This window comes from Brassica napus, chromosome A3, assembly GCF_020379485.1.
Source record: "Brassica napus cultivar Da-Ae chromosome A3, Da-Ae, whole genome shotgun sequence".
NCBI lineage: Eukaryota > Viridiplantae > Streptophyta > Magnoliopsida > Brassicales > Brassicaceae > Brassica > Brassica napus.
In genome coordinates, this window is record NC_063436.1 from 31,061,362 (window position 1) to 31,079,073 (window position 17,712).

A 17,712-nucleotide genomic window follows, 5' to 3' on the forward strand; every position below is an offset into this window, starting at 1 on the left:
TTCGTGTGATATTTTCTCGTGGAAAATCAAAACGACTTGCATTAAATGACAAATTAGACCAAAACATTGAAATGGTCAAATAGATAGTGGTGTGGGGTTCTTTCCTTAAATAATTTTAGACTATTTAGTTACCCTCTTCCTCACTCTCAATCTTCTTATATCCCCCCCAAGTTCCCGTCATTTTCTTTTTCCATGACAAAAGTTATATTACTACTTGATCATCCCTTGCTCGTCTGAATCGCTAAACAAGAAAAACAAGAAGAAGAAGACTATTGAAATGGGTCTTTGTAATTCATCCCTTTCCTCTTCCTCACCGTCCAAAACAGGTCTTCATAGTCATGGTAATCAATCTCTTTGACTCCAAATACATAAAGTTCTTGTGCAGGTTCTTGTTTTTGCCTCTAGCTACGTCATGACAAGATTTTCTTGGCAAAAGTTTTCGAACGTCACACTTACTGATCTCTCTCTTGCCTTTGTGATATCGTTACTCAGCCTCGACGAACAACAACAGCAACGGAACAAACAACAGCGTCGGAGGAGGAAGCCAATTCGTGGAGGCTTCGAGCGAGAGTTCCGGTGTGTTTATGAGTGATTCAGGGCAGGTATTGGAATCGCCAAATCTCAGAGTCTACAGCTTTCTTGAACTCAAGACGGCGACCGAGGGTTTCAAACAGGATTTGATGTTGGGTGAAGGAGGTTTTGGTAGAGTTTACAGAGGTTGGATCCATGCAGAGACTCTTGCTCCTTCTAAAGGCGGCTCCGGTATGACCGTCGCCGTCAAAAGATTGAGCTCCGAGAGTCTTCAAGGGTTTGAAGAGTGGCGAGTAAGTCAACAGACAACTTAATTATATATTTTGCGATATTTGTTTCTTCATTGACGTAATAGTTACGTAAATTTCAACGAACACCATTAGTTATTTGACTATTCCAAACAACAGACGACCTTGACTTATTACTGCACTCTTGCATAATGACTAAAGATATATTAAATTGAACTATAATAAATAAAACATTTTTAACATATGCTTTAGGAAATTAAAGTATTCAAAATTCAGGCATTGATTCAAAAATTATGTTACTTATCAGTTGTTTAATACCAAATTATACAACGGTTAGAAATTGATGAGCTCCTTTTTCTGTTTTAAAATTCGCTTTAACTAGGAACTTTCCATTGTCACTTGACTTTGACCTGATATTCGGCAACGTTATCTATCCTTTAGCTCGTATGTGAATTAATGAGTCCGAAAACTTTTATATGGGTTATTGTATATTTTGAAGAAAACAAAATTAGTCTTCAAGTTACAGAGCTAAAGTTTAGAGTTTGTGGTTTTGATTCTGGACAGACAGCATTTAACTTCTTGGGTGTGCTTTCACACCCGAATCTGGTGAAGTTACTAGGATACTGCCGTGAAGACAAAGAGCACCTGCTTGTCTACGAGTTCATGCCCAAAGGAAGCCTTGAGTATCATCTTTTTCAACGTAATGAAGATTTTTTACTGTTCATTGTTATATATCAAAGACTGATTCATAAAAACTTCGATTTGGTTTCAGGAAAGGAATCTTTTCCTTGGGATCTAAGGATCAAAATTATGATCGGTGCAGCACGTGGCCTTGCATTTCTTCACGGCCTACAAAGACAAGTCATCTACAGAGACTTTAAACCTTCTCAAATACTGCTCGATTCGGTTAGACGTCTAATTAAATTATCATTATATGATAGTCGCGTTAATTAAAAGACAATCTGCTTTTTTTTTTTGTATTCTTAATGAGATTATCGTTTGATATATATCCGGGCAGAATTATGAAGCAAAGCTTTCAGGTTTTGAACTAGCAAAGTTAGGACCATCACAAGGGAATTCACACGTTTCGACTAGGGTCATGGGAACATTTGGCTACGCTGCTCCTGAATATTTGGCAACAGGTGCATAAATAAGGAAAAACATAAACTATAGTTCGTTAGCAATTGTTACTAATTTTACGTTGTCAAGTACTAGTCTCTTCTACGTTGCTGATATTAATCATTCAAGATTTTTTTTTATGACTAAATAATAAACTAACTGGTTGGTTTATTTTCTTCACTTTCAGGCCATTTATACGTTAAAAGTGATGTATACGCCTTTGGTGTGGTCTTACTGGAAGTACTGACCGGACTAAGAGCGATTGACCCAAAACGGCCTCGCGGACAAGAGAGTCTAGTCGACTGGTTAAGACCTAAACTCTCAAGCAAACACAAAGTGCAAAAAATAATAGACAAAGGAATCAAAGGTCAATACTCATCCAAGGTGGTGACCGAATTGGGACGTATCACACTCTCTTGTACTGAACCAGACCCGAAAAACCGACCTCACATGAAAGAAGTACTGGACGTACTCGAAAACATCCAGTGCATTAACGTCGTCCCAGGCCGTTCTTCCATTAATTCGGCCGGTGCTAGTTCTTCTCATTCCTCCCCACGTCACTGTTAGTATTGGTATCGAGTTGGCGCAGCCGGAGCTGAACGTCAGCGTAGGCGGTCTGGAATAAAGAAATAAAATGGTTGTATGATGATCATGATGTTGTCTTTTTCAACTCACAATAAGGTTTTAGAGGCTCTTTGGTTTGTGTTACAAAAAAAAAAAATCTCTTGTTTTATGTTTTAAGATGAGAGTAACTATAATGTGTTTGGTGAACATTTATTATTTGTGTTTTGTGTACAATAGGGTTGAATTCTTTTTTGTCCAAAAAAAAAAAAAGGTTGAATTCTTTGTGTTGTATTACATACTAACAAAAAGAAATGATTCATTTTTAGATATTGGGAAAGAGTATGAAGTGAGGAGTGATGAAAATATTATGTTTCAGTTATGGTTTGGATGTGGACAAATACAATTGTTCACATTTTCACCAATAAACCACACCGTTATTTAAGTTAATTCTTGCATCTCATCCTCAAATTCCTTTTTTGCTAAGAACATCCTCATATTTCATTTACCCGTGAAGGGTTTGCGGTGTTGTACACAGACGTACATGTCACCAAATGTTTTTTTTTTTTTGATCAAAATGTCACCAAAATTATTTTCCACATGCGCATGACATAATAATCCCAGTTATCTATTCTATTAAAAGGGAAACATTCTTAATAAATCTACTTATAAAGGTTGTTTGGACCTATTAATTAGAATTTAGTTATACATTATTTAATCTCTACACATAGCATATCCTAAATAATATAAGGGAATAGTTATAATCTCCTGCATTTTAGGAAAGATCAGTTAATTGCAATATTTACACAACTATATTTATAAATGAAATCTTCTACGATTGCCAAAAAAAACTAATCATATAAAATAATTATCTTCTGCAATTCACGTTTAACTAAAAATAAAATATTTATTTTAATATTTTAATCAACCATTGTATTCTAATATATCACTATTTCAGTCCCAAAGCCATAAATAGCAGTATAACATATTTATTAATAAGATCATATTCAATGATATTTTATATAAAAATAACCATTAAAAAAATATTTTATCACCCAACGTCATGATTGTTATGTTGCAACATCTATACTATTAAAGCATGATCCTATTTTAAAAATTTAGGATTCTACCCTTGAATTTTAATCATATTTACAAAATAATAGAAATATCTCATATTTATGGTAACAAATAAATTTTCTTTACAAACCAAAACAAAACCATAATGCTAATTAACTATTAGCACTTACTATAGGTAAAACTTTATCATATCCATAGCAAATTTTTTTCGACTAAATTTTTTTTTGAATAATTAGATATTTTTAATCATATGAAATATACTTAATTTTGCGGATAATAAATAAATTAAACTAATATAATTTATTTATTAGATACAAATTAATTGAAGTGTTTTTCGTAGTGTATTTTCCTAATATGAGAAATAAAAAAATCATAAACTTTCCATTACAATTTTTATAGTTGAGTTTTATATGGTGGAACAAATATATGCATCTAAGTAAATAAATAAATAAATAATAATTAAAAGTTAAAATCTGCAAAGAATAATATTAAAATATGCAATGTGAAATATCATTCATTTTTTCAACTTATATAATAGTGTTTTTATATAATTGGAACAAATATATGCATCTAAATGATCAAATAAAATATTATCAATAAAAAATAAGATGTGCAAAAATAATATTAAAATATGTAATGAGAAAATATCTTTAGTATATAAATATAATTATTTAGAATAAATTAAAATTAATACAATATTTTTCTAAACAATTAACTTCTTTAAAAATAATTTCATAAATATAAATATAAATTTTATATATATCATATCTAATATCTATGATTATAACATAAACAATCAGTAAATTTTAAATGTATATGGTTATCATATATAAAAACACATAATCTTATAATTTAAAATAAAATTTTATAATTAAAAAATTTGTAGAATTTTAAAAGAGAATTAATTCCGCGCTTTTTAAAGCGCGGGTCAAAATCTAGTAACATATTAATATTGGAGGACTTGTACGTTGCTTCAGTAGATTTTTTTATTTTATAATTCAAATTCAAACTATTGGACCAAATAGATTTCAATAGCACTAGAAGGAGAAGGAGAAAGTCAATAATAGCACCTTTTGAAGTTTATGTCCCAAAAATAGCACTAGAAGGAGAAAGTCACAAAATAGGTTTCATTAAAGGGGTAATTTACCCTTATACCCTTTGTTATAAGAATAAAAAAAAAACATTTCATTTCCTTCGATCGCGAATCGTGTCGTCTCCTCTCCGGAATCTTCAAACCCTCACCGGCACTGTCGTCTCCGACTCGGGAATCGTCGTCTCCGGCTCGGGAATCATCTTCTCCGACTCGGGAATCGTCGTCTCCGGCTCGGGAATCATCTTCTCCGGCTCGCTAGTCATCTTCTTCGGCTCGCTAATCATTTTCTTCGGCTCGCCAATCATCTTCTCCCGCTCGCTAATCATCTTCTCCGGCTCGCTAATCATCTTCTCCGGCTATCTAATCATCAGCGTCACACTCTCTACTCTCAAAATCGGACACAAATCACTATGTAGCTTTTTAAAATTAGGGTTTTTGAATTAAAATTTGGGAAGCTTGCGTTTTGATTTTGATTTGTTTGTTACTCTTTCTTATTAACCAGCGAAGCAAATGAAAGACTTTTGAATTGTGGGAACACAAAGTTGTTGGAGCATAATTCATCTCTTTGAGGTATGTTGCAGATTCAACCTTCTGTGTGTTTGTACAAATTTATAAAATAAAAGTTTGTTGTCTCTTGCTGCATCTATTGAATGTTTTTAGAAGATTTCCAGAAAGCATTTGTTGCTGCATCTATTAAATGTTGAAAATTGAAACTCGGATGGTAACACATTTTGAAACTTTTTTCCTTGGAGTCTTGTTTTGATTAGGAATGTTGATATTTTTGATAGGGTCTTGAATTTGCTTATGAGTCTTTTGTTGCTTGTGAAACTGTCTAGTGTTTATAAGAATTTCAGGAAGCATTTGTTGTGTTATTTCAGGAAAGCCTTCCAGAAAAGTTTGAAATTTTTTTTTTCCTTGTTTACGCAGGATAGAAACAAGATGGGAGATTCAGTACCTCTAAAACTAGCACTGCCAGAGCTGAAGTATCCTATTGGTTCACAGCCAAAGGAAAAGTCAGCAATCAACCAATACTCTGGTTCAGATTATATCTCTATTGTCAAAAGCATCCTAAAACCAGATGAGATGATAAGAGTCCGAGGATCATTTCTGGGACCTGTAATGAAGCTCAGTGAGAGAGGATTGAAGTTATCAGCAAAGATAGTCTACGCCATTCTCACTAGAAGCATCGTTTCTGTCAAGGAGAATGAAGCCTGGTTCCATTTCGGTGCGCAGCCAATGAGGTTCTCTATAAGAGAATTTCATATGATGACAGGCTTGAAATGTAGTGGTGCATTAGAAGGACCACGAAGGGAAACCGAGAGATTTAATTGGGAATTGCTAAAGGGGCGTAGTCATAAGTTAAGTGACGTGGTGGACCAGCTCAGAAACACAAGAGAAGATGCTTCTGAGGAGAGAGTATGCCTCGCAATGCTCATCCTGGTAGAGAGCATATTATTGCGGAAGAGCAAAGGAGGGAGTTTTCCTTTGGAATATGCGAAAAATGCACAGGATATGACATATCCATGGGGAAAAGAGGCTTACATTGTGCTCCTGAAGTCAATTCAAAACGCTGTCGCGAATCATTTGGAGAATAAATCCAAATTTGAGTTGCAAGGTTATCCTCTAGTATTCCTTCTTTGGATACTAGAGTCGATTCCTTTGCTAAGGGATAAGTTCAGTAAGTGTGTACCAACAGTTGAGGTTCCTGGGCCGACTTACTTGTGTGAAAAATACACTGAGGTAGAGAATCCATCACTTGATAGGGTTTTACAGGTTGAAGCTGATACAAAGGTAAGCTTTTCCAAGTATATGTTTCTCAGTTTATTTGGCTTCTTCTTTTTAATATGTTTCTCATTGGTCTTTTTTTAAATACTCTCAGCTGAAGGTCCATTGCATACTACCTTCTATTCCTCATGATCCAGAAGATGATATCTCCATTGAAGACAAATATAGTGACGAGCTGGAAACAGTGAAAGATGTAACAAAGAAAGGGTACAAGATTACAGCCGATGACTGGGAAAATAGGTGTGTAGACACATTTGACACATTGGATGCTCTTATTCAAATGATGGCAAATAAGGAGACTGGCCAAGCTTCTACTCCGATTGATGAGGATTCAGTAAATGAAAAAGTGAACAGGATCATCACGGTAATGGAGGAGAATCTGAAGAGCATGAAGGATCGAATGTCATTACTAGAAGAAGAAAACATACATCTTAGAGCTCGTGTGTCAGAGTTGGAAGGAAACAACAATGTTTTTCCCACTAACGTGACACAAAAGGTAAATTCTCAAAACATGTTCTTTTACATTTGCATTTTCAAGTATTTTTTTGAAGATCTTGTACATATTCTTGAATGCCTTCCTAATATTTGACAAACAGCGATCCAGTGAGACACCTTTATCTCCAATGTCTCACACGCAACCATCGAGTGAGACACCTTTATCTCCAATGTCTCAACAGCCTAATTTGACACATGAGGTATGTAACCAATAAATATTGTTGAGTTTTGAAGTAATATTTGGAAAGCTTTTGTACTTCTTGAATGCATTCCTGATTTTTGCAGGAGACAATGATTGAATCAGCTGCATCTCCAAAGTCTCAACAAAATGAGGTATATGCTCAAAATTTTTTAAGAAAAATATTTGGAAATTCTTGTACAAAATCCTGAATGCCTTCCTGATTTTTGCAGGATTACACGCAACAATCGAGTGAGACGCCTTTATCTCCAATGTCTCAACAGCCTAATTTGACACATGAGGTATGTAACCAATAAAATATTGTTGAGTTTTGAAGTAATATTTGGAAGCTTTTGTACATATTCTTGAATGCATTCTTGATTTTTGCAGGAGACAATGAATGAATCAGATGATGAAACTCTTGCCCTTGATACTCAAGCATTCTCTCCTAATCTGACAAAAGAGGTATATGCTCAATGATATTGTTTTCACAGTTGGAGTTTACAAATTAGTTTTGGGTGATTTTTTTTTACATATAAAGGCTTTTCTGATTTTTGACAGAAAGAAACAGAAACGTCTACCGATGAGAGGCCATCCAATCCTAATCAAGATGGAAAACCAGATGATGAGGTAATATTTATTCTAGAAATTATAGTTGAATGTATTCATGATGGCCATTCCTGATATTTTTTTGCAGATTGTGAGAGAGAAATTAACAAGTGAGTCACCTGCTACTCAGAGTCAAGTTTTGCAGAAAGAAACAGTGGAAATGAATGAGACACCTTCTTCTCCAATAGCTCCAAAGAGTATTGAAACTCCCGTTTATACTCCAAGTCAGACTCAACAGGTACATGGTCAAAAAAAAATCTTGGATTTTTAAGTTAATGTTTGGAAGCTTTAGAACGTACTCTGGATTGACTTCGTGATAATTTTTACAGATTGAGAGAGAGCCATCGGATGACACGCCTGCCCTTGATACTCAAGTTTTTACTCCTAATCTGACAAAAGAGGTATATGCTCAATGACAGTTGGAGTTTACAATTAGTTTTGGGTGATTTACATATATAGACCTTTCTAATTTTTGGCAGAGGGAAACACAAACCTCTACTGATGAAACGCCACCCAAAACTAATCAAGAAGAAGGAAAACCAGATGATGAGGTAATATTTACTCTAGAAATTATAATTGAATGTATTCATGATGGCCTTTCCTGATATTTTTTGCAGATTGTGATTGAGTCACCTGCTGCTCAGACTCAAGTTTTGCAAAAAGAAACACTGGAAATGAATGAGACACCTTCTTCTCCAATATCTCCAAAGAGTATTGAGGCTCAAGTTTTTACTCCAATTCAGAAACAGCAGGTAAATGTTCAAAAAATCTTGGAGATTTCAAGTAATGTTTGAAAGCTTTTGTACGTGTTTTTGATCCCCTACCTGACTTTTTTTTTGTTTTTTTTGCAGACGGTAACAGAGGAAACGTATGAGGCTACACAGCCATTGACTGAGATCATTTCAGCAAACAATAAAAAGGTAAGCATAGAAATGTCTTTCATAAGTACAACTTGAATTTTAAATTGTAGAAACTTCTTCATAACTACCTCTTTTATTTTACTGTTATTACAGGAGGATACACATGCTGTGCATCACACACCTTCCTCTCCATTGTCTTCACTAATTGCACTAGTTATTGAAGAAAATAAGAATGCTTTGGTAAGAAGAAATATTTAAAATGTTTATGTAATATTTTTCTATTCAACTAACTCTTACCATTTACTTTTGTCTTATAGAGTGAGACAGAAACTGCGACCCAATATTTTTCTACAAGTGAAGGAGAGCATACACAATCAAGCAGAAAGAATCAAGCAGAAGAATATCTCAAGGATACTACAGAACCTACTACTGAGCTAGTTTCCACAGATGTTTCGAAGACACAGCCTCTTACTCCGCAAACACAGCACCTTCAGACAAGTGAGGGAGATCAATCCGATGAGACACCATCAGAGCAGAATCAAGCAGAAGAAAATCTCAAGGATACTACAGAACCTACTACTGAGCTAGTTTCCACATATGTTTCGAAGATGCCGCCTATTACTCAGCAAACAGAGCATCTTCAGACAAGTGCTATAGATTTTTCAGAAACAAACGAGGTATGCATCGAGTATATTTGATCTTTAATTATTATTCTAACAATTTAAAACCGCTGATGTTACTGAATCTTCATTTTTAATAGGTTGAAGTAAGCAGGCTTCTAGCTCACTTTCAAATAGGCGCAGAGGTTGAGATTTTGTCTACTGATGACGAAATATGGTATCCAGGAAAGGTTGTTGATCTTAAACTGTGTGAAGGACTAGAGGAGCTGACAGTTGAGTACACGACACTCTTCACAGACCAACATAGACTTCAGAAACTTCAGGATACTATCACGGCTGACAAAATACGTCCTGCAACACCAACTAGTGACCAAAAATCCTTTGAGATGATGGATAAGGTAGAAGCCTTTTACAACAATGGCTGGAGCAGCGGACAAATTAGCATGGTACTTGGTGATAACACATACTCGGTGTGTCTCTATACTTCTATGGAAACTATTCTATTCAAACATTCAGATTTGCGAATTCATAGAGAATGGAAAGATGGAGTCTGGAAGATGGCAGATAAGGTAAATCATAACTAGAATTATACTTCACGTGAATTGTTTGATATACATACATTTTAGTTTCAGGAATGGTTTCCAGAAATTCCGATTGCAACAAATTTGATAATATTTTGCTTGGTGTCTATTGTTTGATTAAAGGTGAAGCCTGATAAGAAAAGGAAAGCTGCTGCCTCATCACAAAATTCAGGAATGGATAATGTTTTCCTAAGAAGGAGCGAGAGGGTGCCTAAACGATCTAGAGACACAAAAACTCCATTCAAGTCTGACAGAAATCCGGCTTTAACTGTAATACCTGAGATTATACCTGCAGTTGATCCGTTTTCAACTCCTGCGGAACATAAGCTTTCAAGGCTTCAAAATTGGATGACATTAAAGCCCGGCATGCATGAAACGTAAGCATGTTTCTGTCCTTGTCTATATATTCTTATATTTATGTATAAGAGGTTTGGTAATTCCTTTGAATCTTTAATCGACTGCAGGTCCCTATCAATCAATGATAATAAGATAAGGAAATCTTTCTTTCAAAGCATGGAAAATGCAAAAAAGGACCTTAAGAAAGAGGTAATTTGTTTACATATGTTCTTGCCTTGAGCTTTTTTTTTAAAAAAAATTCAGGAAGGATTTGTTTAGTTTCAGGAATTATATAGTAACAAATTAGATAATGTTTGCCTTTTTTTTTGCAGCACATTGATGGAGCCTTTGCAATGCTAAATTGCAGAAGAAATGAGAATGCTGCTTGGTTCCACAACTACAAGATTCCAAAGGCGTGCTTCCTACCTATGGAGTTCTTGCATTGCTTGCTCTCTGATGATTTGGCTTACAAGAAAGAAAAGGTCAAAGGTAAAAAGATTTTCAACGATTTATTTAAAGATACTGTGAGAGGGAAGGTATATCCAGAGAAGACATGGGGAGAAGATGTTGATGTTGTGTATGGGATTACTCTTGGAAAAAAAAGCAATGTCTGGATTGGGATGGAAATTCATTTGAAGAAGAAAAGAATCACAGTATATGATTGTTTTCAAAAGGAAAGCAACAGCATTGATATTCCTCAAGTGAAAAAGTTGGCAGGTATGTATAAACAATTTGTATTTGATGTATTCAACTGTTTCTTGGTTTGAAATATTCAACTGATTCTATCTTGATATTGATTTTTAAATATGACAGTGTTGATTTCTAATCTGCTGGTGGAATCTTCTGGTGATGAGGTAGATAAAGTGAAGATGATTCCATTTGAGATTGAGCAGGCACAAGGTTTACCCAAGACAAAACATCCTTTCAACTGTGGGATATTTCTTGTCAAGATTCTGGAGTGCCAGTCATTGAAGATAGGAGACATGACAAAGATTAATGATGACAATGCATTGGAGCTAAGGAGAACCTTGTCTTGTGAGATCTTCAACCAATTTGTGGATGAGAGCTTTGGGAAATGAGAATGATGCATGAAAACATTTTTTGTTTTAGTTAAGACTCGGTTTTAGTTATGACTGTTTATTTTGTTATGTTGTTGGCGTCTGGTTACATAAGAAAGATTGGAAGGATATCAAGTATTTTTTTGGGTATCATATATCTTGGAAGGTTAAAATAATGTTTCTGGATGGGTTTCCAGAAAAAAAGTTAAGTGTTTCAAATGTAAAAAAGAATGAAATGAGATTATATACTAAGGATTGGACATGTATATGGTAAGCTTAAAATTGTGATGTTTACAGACAACAAAAATTTAGAACCACAAAGGATCGAACCCAGAGGGAGAGAGTTTGCGTATTTGGATAGTGTGGGAGTTTAGCCACTAGGCCAAGAAGAATCATCTGTTAATGGATTACATTTAATTTTATTTAACTCCAAACTGTAACACAAAAAAAAATTAAAATTGATTTTGAATCCACCACATATCGAACCCGGGGATAGAGAGACTTTTGAGTTATGAAATGCCTTGGTTTAACCGCTGGTCTGAGGAGAATCATCTGTTAAAGAATATTACATAAGCATACTTAAACCAATTAATATAGGATAGGTTTCCAAAACAATACATTTCGATTGAAAAAAGACAAAACTCTTGCCGTCTCAACACTCTCGCCGTTTCAAACTTCTCGAATCTCACTCGTCTCCGCCTCTCGAATCTCTCTCTCATCTCCATATCTCTCGATCTCCGACGAAAACCCATCTCCAGAACTCTCTCTCTCTCTCGATCTTTTACGCGAGCTCTCTCTATTCTCCGAGAAAAACCATTTCTAGAGCTCTATCTCTTTAAGGTATGTTGCAGATTCAACCTTATGTGTGTTTTCTTTCTGAGAGATTGGTCTCCTGGTTTTTGCTTGTGTATAGACTTGCTCGTTTTAACCTAATATGATTGGTAGAATTCTAGTTCATGTGAAAGCATGTGTATAGACTCAGGAAGGATTTGTATTGTTTCAGGAAACCCTTCCTGAAAATTGGATTTTAATTAATTTAGACAAATAAAATTTTTCTTGTTTACGCAGGATAGAAACAAGATGGGAGATCCATTACCATTAAGACTAGCACTGCCTGAGCTGAGGTATCCGATTGGATCAGAGCCAGAGAAGACGATATCGATAAACCAACACTCGATAGTTGCTTATATCAAAACTGTTAAGGAAATTCTAGGAAATGATGAGTTCAACAGAATAAGAGGGACGTTTTTGGGACCGGTGATCAAGCTTGGAGAGAGGTCTTTGAAATTATCAGCTAAGATAGTGCACGCAGTTCTCACCAAAAGCATCAAGACAGTGAAGAGACACGAAGCATGGTTCCATTTTGGTGCTCAGCCAATGAGGTTCTCTATAAGAGAATTCCACATGGTGACTGGTTTGAAATGTAGTGGTGAAGCAAGAGAACCACGAGAGGAAACCGAGAAATTTAAGTGGGACTTCCTAAAAGGGCGTACTCATACAGTAAAGGACGTGGAGAAGCAGCTCAGAAACACAAGAGAAGATGCTTCTGATGAGAGATTCTGCCTTGCAATGCTCCTCCTGATTGAGAGCATACTACTACAGAAGAGCCTTCTCGACGGTGGCACAACTTTTACTTTGGATTATGTGAAAATAGCGCAGGATATGGATGTCTTGATGACATACCCATGGGGGAGAACAGCTTATAATTTGCTGTTAAAATCACTTCAGAGAGCTGTCGACAAAAGCCTCGACAAAAACAATTATGATTTGCAAGGATTCCCTATGGCATTTCTTATATGGATACTTGAGTCAGTACCTTTGCTACAGTATGCATTCAGTCAAGTTGTTCCTATTCTGAGCGTTCAACCGTCTACCCCAATATTTTTGTGTGAGAAGTACCTTCAAATAGCTTCTCCACAGCTGATAGATGTTCTCCTAATTGAAATCAAAGATCATGTAAGTTTTTACATTATTTTTTTCTTGTTTCTGTTTTGCCTTATGATTCTCCATTTAAAAGCTAATTATTTTTATGGTTTCAGCTTAAGGTCACATGCATCCTACCTCCTATTTCTAATGATCCAGAAGCTGATGTTTGCATGGAAGACGAAGCTAATAAAGATCTGGATGACATGGCCGATTTATCCAAGAGAGGTTATAAGTTTAAAATTAGAGATTGGCGAAACATGTCAGTAGACCTATACGGTGCTAATGAACAAATAAGAAGAGCATCTTTACTGTTTGGGAATGGAGGGATGAGTCAAGCTTCTTCTTCGTATCAGGAGGAGTCTTTGGAATCAAAGATCAACAGAATCAGCGAGATGGTGGGAGATAATTTAAGGATCATGAACGATCGTTTGTGTTTGATTGAAAAAGACAGGAAACAGATTAAAGAACGTGTGACAAAACTAGAGAAACTACAAAGAGTTACTTCATATGAAACCCCAAACAATGAGGTAACTTTTTTTTCGGAAATTAAAATTAATGTTTATCTAGTTCTTGATTCAGTTTTTTTTTGAGTTGTCAAGTAATTTTGGAAGATGTTATACATATTTAGGATTGCCTTCCTAATTTTTGTTGTACTTGCACAGACTGACACAACTCCATTTCATGAGACGGCTTCCAGACAAGGTGAAGCCAATGCAGATCAAGCAGATGAACAACTTAACAATGAGGCAAGTATAATTTTGAAAACTGTTGGTATTTATAAAATTATGAATTTGGTTGTACTTAAATTAATTTTTGGAAGTTCTTGTACGAGTTCATAATCCCATTCCTGACTTCAGGATACACGAGAGCCTATGAATGAGATCACGAAAGAGACACCTGGTTCTCCAATAGCTCAACAGAATATTGAGACTCCAGTCCTTACTCCAATTCAGACGCAGCAGGTACCTTCTTTAAAAAATTGGACTTTTCAAGTAATTTTTGGAAGCCCTTGTACGTGTTCATTCAACCATTCCTGAATTCAGGAGACTCACGAGCTTATGAATGAGATCATTTCACCAAACATTTCCGACACACAGCCAAATACCCGAGCTCGCAGAAATCTTTTAACAGAGCAAAATAAGGTATTACTTTCATTAAAACCTTTAATAAATACACAGCAACTATCAAAATGACTGGATATCCTTGAATCTAAACCATCACAGGATGTAGAAAGCAGAGTTCAAAATCCCTTTGAGATCGGAGCAAATGTGGAGATTTCATCACAAGATGACAATACTTGTCATAAATGGTATCCAGGAAATGTGTTGGCAACATATTTGGTTGATGGGGTTGAGATGGTGAAAGTTGAGTACTTCGTCCCGTCTCTGGACGAAAAGAAGAGGAAAAGGAGTGTTGAGACACGTGTATCAATTGACAGAATACGTCCTCAACCACCACCTGAGAGATCTGGAGCGAAGAAAAGTTATGAGCTAATGCAGGACGTGGAGGCGTTCGACAATGGTGCCTGGTGCGCTGGAAAAGTTAAAGTCATTTTGTTTGATGGCTCGTGTTTTGTCTCTTTGAACAATTCTAAAGAACAAATTTACTTCCACCATTCTGAGATGCGAAAACCAAGAAAATGGGTAGATGGTGTTTGGGAGATGACAAAAAAGGTAAAACAAATGCCTTGGATCACTTGAATTGAAAAATAATGTCATTTGTTTAATATCTCGGTATTGATTTTCAGATGGAAGAAGAGCAGACGCAGAGTGTGAATCCAAGTGAAGGAGATGGTGATAAAAAGGTATGAAATATTTATACATCATACTAGGAATTAAGATATAAATGTATCTGAATTTTTGTCATTCAAAAAGGGGAAGGCGAAGGCTGTCGCTTGTAAGAAAAATGAAGCAGCTGGTCCATCAGAAGATGGTGTTGGGAAAATGGCAAAAGAGGTAATAAAAATGAATAAGATCCACTTGAATTGAAGTTCAGGTCAATAGTTTGATATATCGGTTTTGTTTCACAGATGGAAGTAAAGCAGGGTAAGAGTGTGAAACCAAGTCAAGACGATCATGCAAAAAAGGTATAAAAAATATTTTTACTTCATATTAGGAAGGCATTCAAGTATAAAGATAAAAACGATCCTGAATTTTTGTCTTTATTTTTAATTAAAGGGGAAGCCTGATGTTGGTAAGAAGAAGAAAGCAAATGCTCAGCCAGTAGATTTGCTTCCTTTTCTACAGCGAGAAGAGAAGAGGCCAATACGACCTAGAAACCCTCCTATACCTGTAACACCTGAGGTAATCCTTCCAATTGATCCATTTGTGACACCTGAATTTCCTCGGTTTTCAAGGCTTGCACACTGGATGGATCTACGGGGCATATATCGTGTGTAAGCAACTTTTTGTCCTCGCATAAATATTCCTAATTTATTTTGTAAAAGTTTCGATTGATACTAGTTAATTTTATCAACTACAGACCGTTTTATATCAATGGAAAAGAAATTGAAAAAGAGTTCTTTCAAAAAATGGACGATGCAGAAAACAATCTCAACAAAGAGGTAATCAACACTCTGTTCTGTCTTCTATTTGATTGTGTCATATGTTTAGGAAGAGGTTGAGTTGAGCTATGCTAGATGTCCATGTTATAGCAGTTCTATATGAAGTTTCTAACTATATTGTTACATTGGCAGCACATAAATGTTGCATTTGAAATGCTAAATTGTAAGAGGGTTGAGCAAGGTGCTTGGTTCCGCAACAACAATCTTCCAGCAGCATGCTTTGTACCAGTCAAATTCTTAGAAGTGGTTGGGTACGCTTATGAATCTGTCAGGAAGCCACATAAGAAAAAACAAACGTTATTGGAGGGCTGTGTAGGCGAACTTGTGAAAGGTTTAATACATCCAAAGAAGGTATGGCTGGAAGATGTTGATGTTATATATGGTGTCATTGAAGATAAGTTGAGCTATCACTATATTGGGGTGGAGATACAATTGATGGACAACACAATCACACTCTTCCATTGTGGTCTTCCAAAAGCAAATATCAAACGTGCTCTTAATCAAATCCAAGAACTGGCAGGTAAAAACTCTTTACATATTCATTTTGTTGTCTGTTGCTGCTTGTGCTTGTGATGCATTTTTACATATTCATTTTGTTGTCTGTTGGTGATTGATTTATTGTATAATTTTGGGTATTTATGACAGTGTTGATTAGTGCCATAAAGATGGAACTTCTTGGTGAAGAGGTTAATTTCGAAGATATCAGTCCATTTGAAGTTAAGTTTGCAGAAGGGCTTCCAAAGACAAAATTTCCATACAACTGTGATATTTTTGTTGTGAAGATGCTGGAATGCAGGTCACTGGGATTGAAGAGCATGGCTAATATAAATGATGAAACTGCGATGGACTTACGAAGCAAGCTATGTTGTGAGATCTTCGACCAGTTTATGGATAAAGATTTCCAGGAAGGTCAAAGGAAGTGAAAATGTCATATTTGTTCTACTCTGTTTTCTACTCTGTTTTCTACTTTGATATTAATTATCCCTAACGTTTAAGTTTAAGTTTGTAATGAATTATCCCTAACGTTTTTTTCATTTAGATTGTTATTGTAAAATTTTTAGGATGTATTGATGAATTGTCAAATGCTTATGGTACTTTTAGGATGGGTTTCCAGAAAAAGAGTGAGAAAGCAAAATGCACCAAAGCCTAGCAAATTCCTTTAAAGTTTACAAAAAAAATGAAAAAGAATGTGATCCGATGTTGATTGAACTCGTGAACTCTCGAAAGATGAATCAAAGTGTGCAGCCGCTGTGCCAAGGGTGTTATACTTGCCAAAAGCTATAATAAAACGAAAATAACTTTTGAATATTTAATTAAAAACAGAAAAAAGTGTAAGTATACACAAACGGGGATCGAACACGGCTTATTGTGTGATAAGGGTACACTAAGAGTAGAACGGATTGCCACTAGGCTACGGTGGATATTCGATAACAGAGTAAATGTGAACTTATTTATTCACAGACGATAGATTTATATAATCTGGATATCATTTTAGGTATTCAGGATAGCTTTCCAAAAACAAATTCCTTTAAAGTTTACAAAAAAAAATGAAAAAGAATGTGATCTGATGTTGATTGAACTCGTGAACTCTCGAAAGATGAATCAAAGTGTGCAGCCGTTGTACCAAGGGTGTTATACTTGCCAAAAGCTATAATAAAACGAAAATAACTTTTGAATATTTAATTAAAAACAGAAAAAAATGTGAGTATACACAACGGGGATCGAACACGGCTTATTGTGTGATAAGGGTACACTAAGAGTAGAAGGGCTTGCCACTAGGCTACGGTGGATATTCGATAACAGAGTAAATGTGAACTTATTTATTCACAGACGATAGATTTATATAATCTGGATATCATTTTAGTATTCAGGATAGCTTTCCAAAAACAAATTCCTTTAAAGTTTACAAAAAAAAAATGAAAAAGAATGTGATCTGATGTTGATTGAACTCGTGAACTCTCGAAAGAAGAATCAAAGTGTGCAGCCGTTGTACCAAGGGTGTTATACTTGCCAAAAGCTATAATAAAACGAAAATAACTTTTGAATATTTAATTAAAAACAGAAAAAAATGT

At 35.3% G+C, this 17,712-nt stretch overlaps 4 protein-coding genes across 4 annotated transcripts; all 4 read left to right on the plus strand.

Moving 5' to 3' along the window:
• Positions 1-101: 101 nt before the first annotated feature.
• Positions 102-2,678, plus strand: LOC106348149 (probable serine/threonine-protein kinase CST). The gene is made up of 6 exons (XM_013787820.3): positions 102-341; positions 493-824; positions 1,344-1,479; positions 1,552-1,685; positions 1,798-1,921; positions 2,086-2,678. Exons 1-6 carry the CDS (start codon positions 278-280, stop codon positions 2,463-2,465), a joined length of 1,170 nt encoding a protein of 389 aa, XP_013643274.1. The 5' UTR covers positions 102-277; the 3' UTR covers positions 2,466-2,678.
• Positions 2,679-5,568: 2,890 nt separating this feature from the next.
• On the plus strand, positions 5,569-11,289 carry LOC106350471. Its single transcript, XM_022717444.2, has 14 exons — positions 5,569-6,420; positions 6,509-6,910; positions 7,195-7,242; positions 7,478-7,552; positions 7,649-7,717; positions 8,314-8,448; positions 8,548-8,616; positions 8,710-8,796; positions 8,874-9,233; positions 9,317-9,745; positions 9,881-10,134; positions 10,222-10,303; positions 10,426-10,810; positions 10,907-11,289. The coding sequence occupies exons 1-14, from the start codon at positions 5,569-5,571 to the stop codon at positions 11,170-11,172; spliced, it is 3,513 nt and encodes a 1,170-aa protein (XP_022573165.2). The 3' UTR covers positions 11,173-11,289.
• A 942-nt stretch (positions 11,290-12,231) lies between these two features.
• LOC125607237 lies at positions 12,232-13,744 on the plus strand. Its single transcript, XM_048777114.1, has 3 exons — positions 12,232-13,107; positions 13,191-13,604; positions 13,706-13,744. The coding sequence occupies exons 1-3, from the start codon at positions 12,232-12,234 to the stop codon at positions 13,742-13,744; spliced, it is 1,329 nt and encodes a 442-aa protein (XP_048633071.1).
• On the plus strand, positions 13,623-17,488 carry LOC111214515. The gene is made up of 10 exons (XM_048766927.1): positions 13,623-14,039; positions 14,121-14,219; positions 14,301-14,750; positions 14,825-14,881; positions 14,952-15,032; positions 15,107-15,163; positions 15,255-15,472; positions 15,559-15,640; positions 15,773-16,160; positions 16,286-17,488. The coding sequence occupies exons 1-10, from the start codon at positions 13,950-13,952 to the stop codon at positions 16,561-16,563; spliced, it is 1,800 nt and encodes a 599-aa protein (XP_048622884.1). The 5' UTR covers positions 13,623-13,949; the 3' UTR covers positions 16,564-17,488.
• The last annotated feature ends 224 nt before the right edge of the window (positions 17,489-17,712 follow it).

Coding starts and splice junctions, on each gene's coding strand:
- LOC106348149 (XM_013787820.3), top strand. CDS start 278: ATGGGTCTTTGTAATTCATCCCTTTCCTCTTCCTCACCGTCCAAAACA. Junction 1,480..1,551: donor TGAGTATCATCTTTTTCAAC/GTAATGAAGATT, acceptor ATTTGGTTTCAG/GAAAGGAATCTTTTCCTTGG. Junction 1,922..2,085: donor TCCTGAATATTTGGCAACAG/GTGCATAAATAA, acceptor CTTCACTTTCAG/GCCATTTATACGTTAAAAGT.
- LOC106350471 (XM_022717444.2), top strand. CDS start 5,569: ATGGGAGATTCAGTACCTCTAAAACTAGCACTGCCAGAGCTGAAGTAT. Junction 6,911..7,194: donor CCACTAACGTGACACAAAAG/GTAAATTCTCAA, acceptor TGATTTTTGCAG/GAGACAATGATTGAATCAGC. Junction 8,449..8,547: donor CTCCAATTCAGAAACAGCAG/GTAAATGTTCAA, acceptor TTTTTTTTGCAG/ACGGTAACAGAGGAAACGTA.
- LOC125607237 (XM_048777114.1), top strand. CDS start 12,232: ATGGGAGATCCATTACCATTAAGACTAGCACTGCCTGAGCTGAGGTAT. Junction 13,108..13,190: donor TAATTGAAATCAAAGATCAT/GTAAGTTTTTAC, acceptor TTATGGTTTCAG/CTTAAGGTCACATGCATCCT. Junction 13,605..13,705: donor ATGAAACCCCAAACAATGAG/GTAACTTTTTTT, acceptor ATACATATTTAG/GATTGCCTTCCTAATTTTTG.
- LOC111214515 (XM_048766927.1), top strand. CDS start 13,950: ATGAATGAGATCACGAAAGAGACACCTGGTTCTCCAATAGCTCAACAG. Junction 14,040..14,120: donor CTCCAATTCAGACGCAGCAG/GTACCTTCTTTA, acceptor TCCTGAATTCAG/GAGACTCACGAGCTTATGAA. Junction 15,164..15,254: donor AAGACGATCATGCAAAAAAG/GTATAAAAAATA, acceptor TTTTAATTAAAG/GGGAAGCCTGATGTTGGTAA.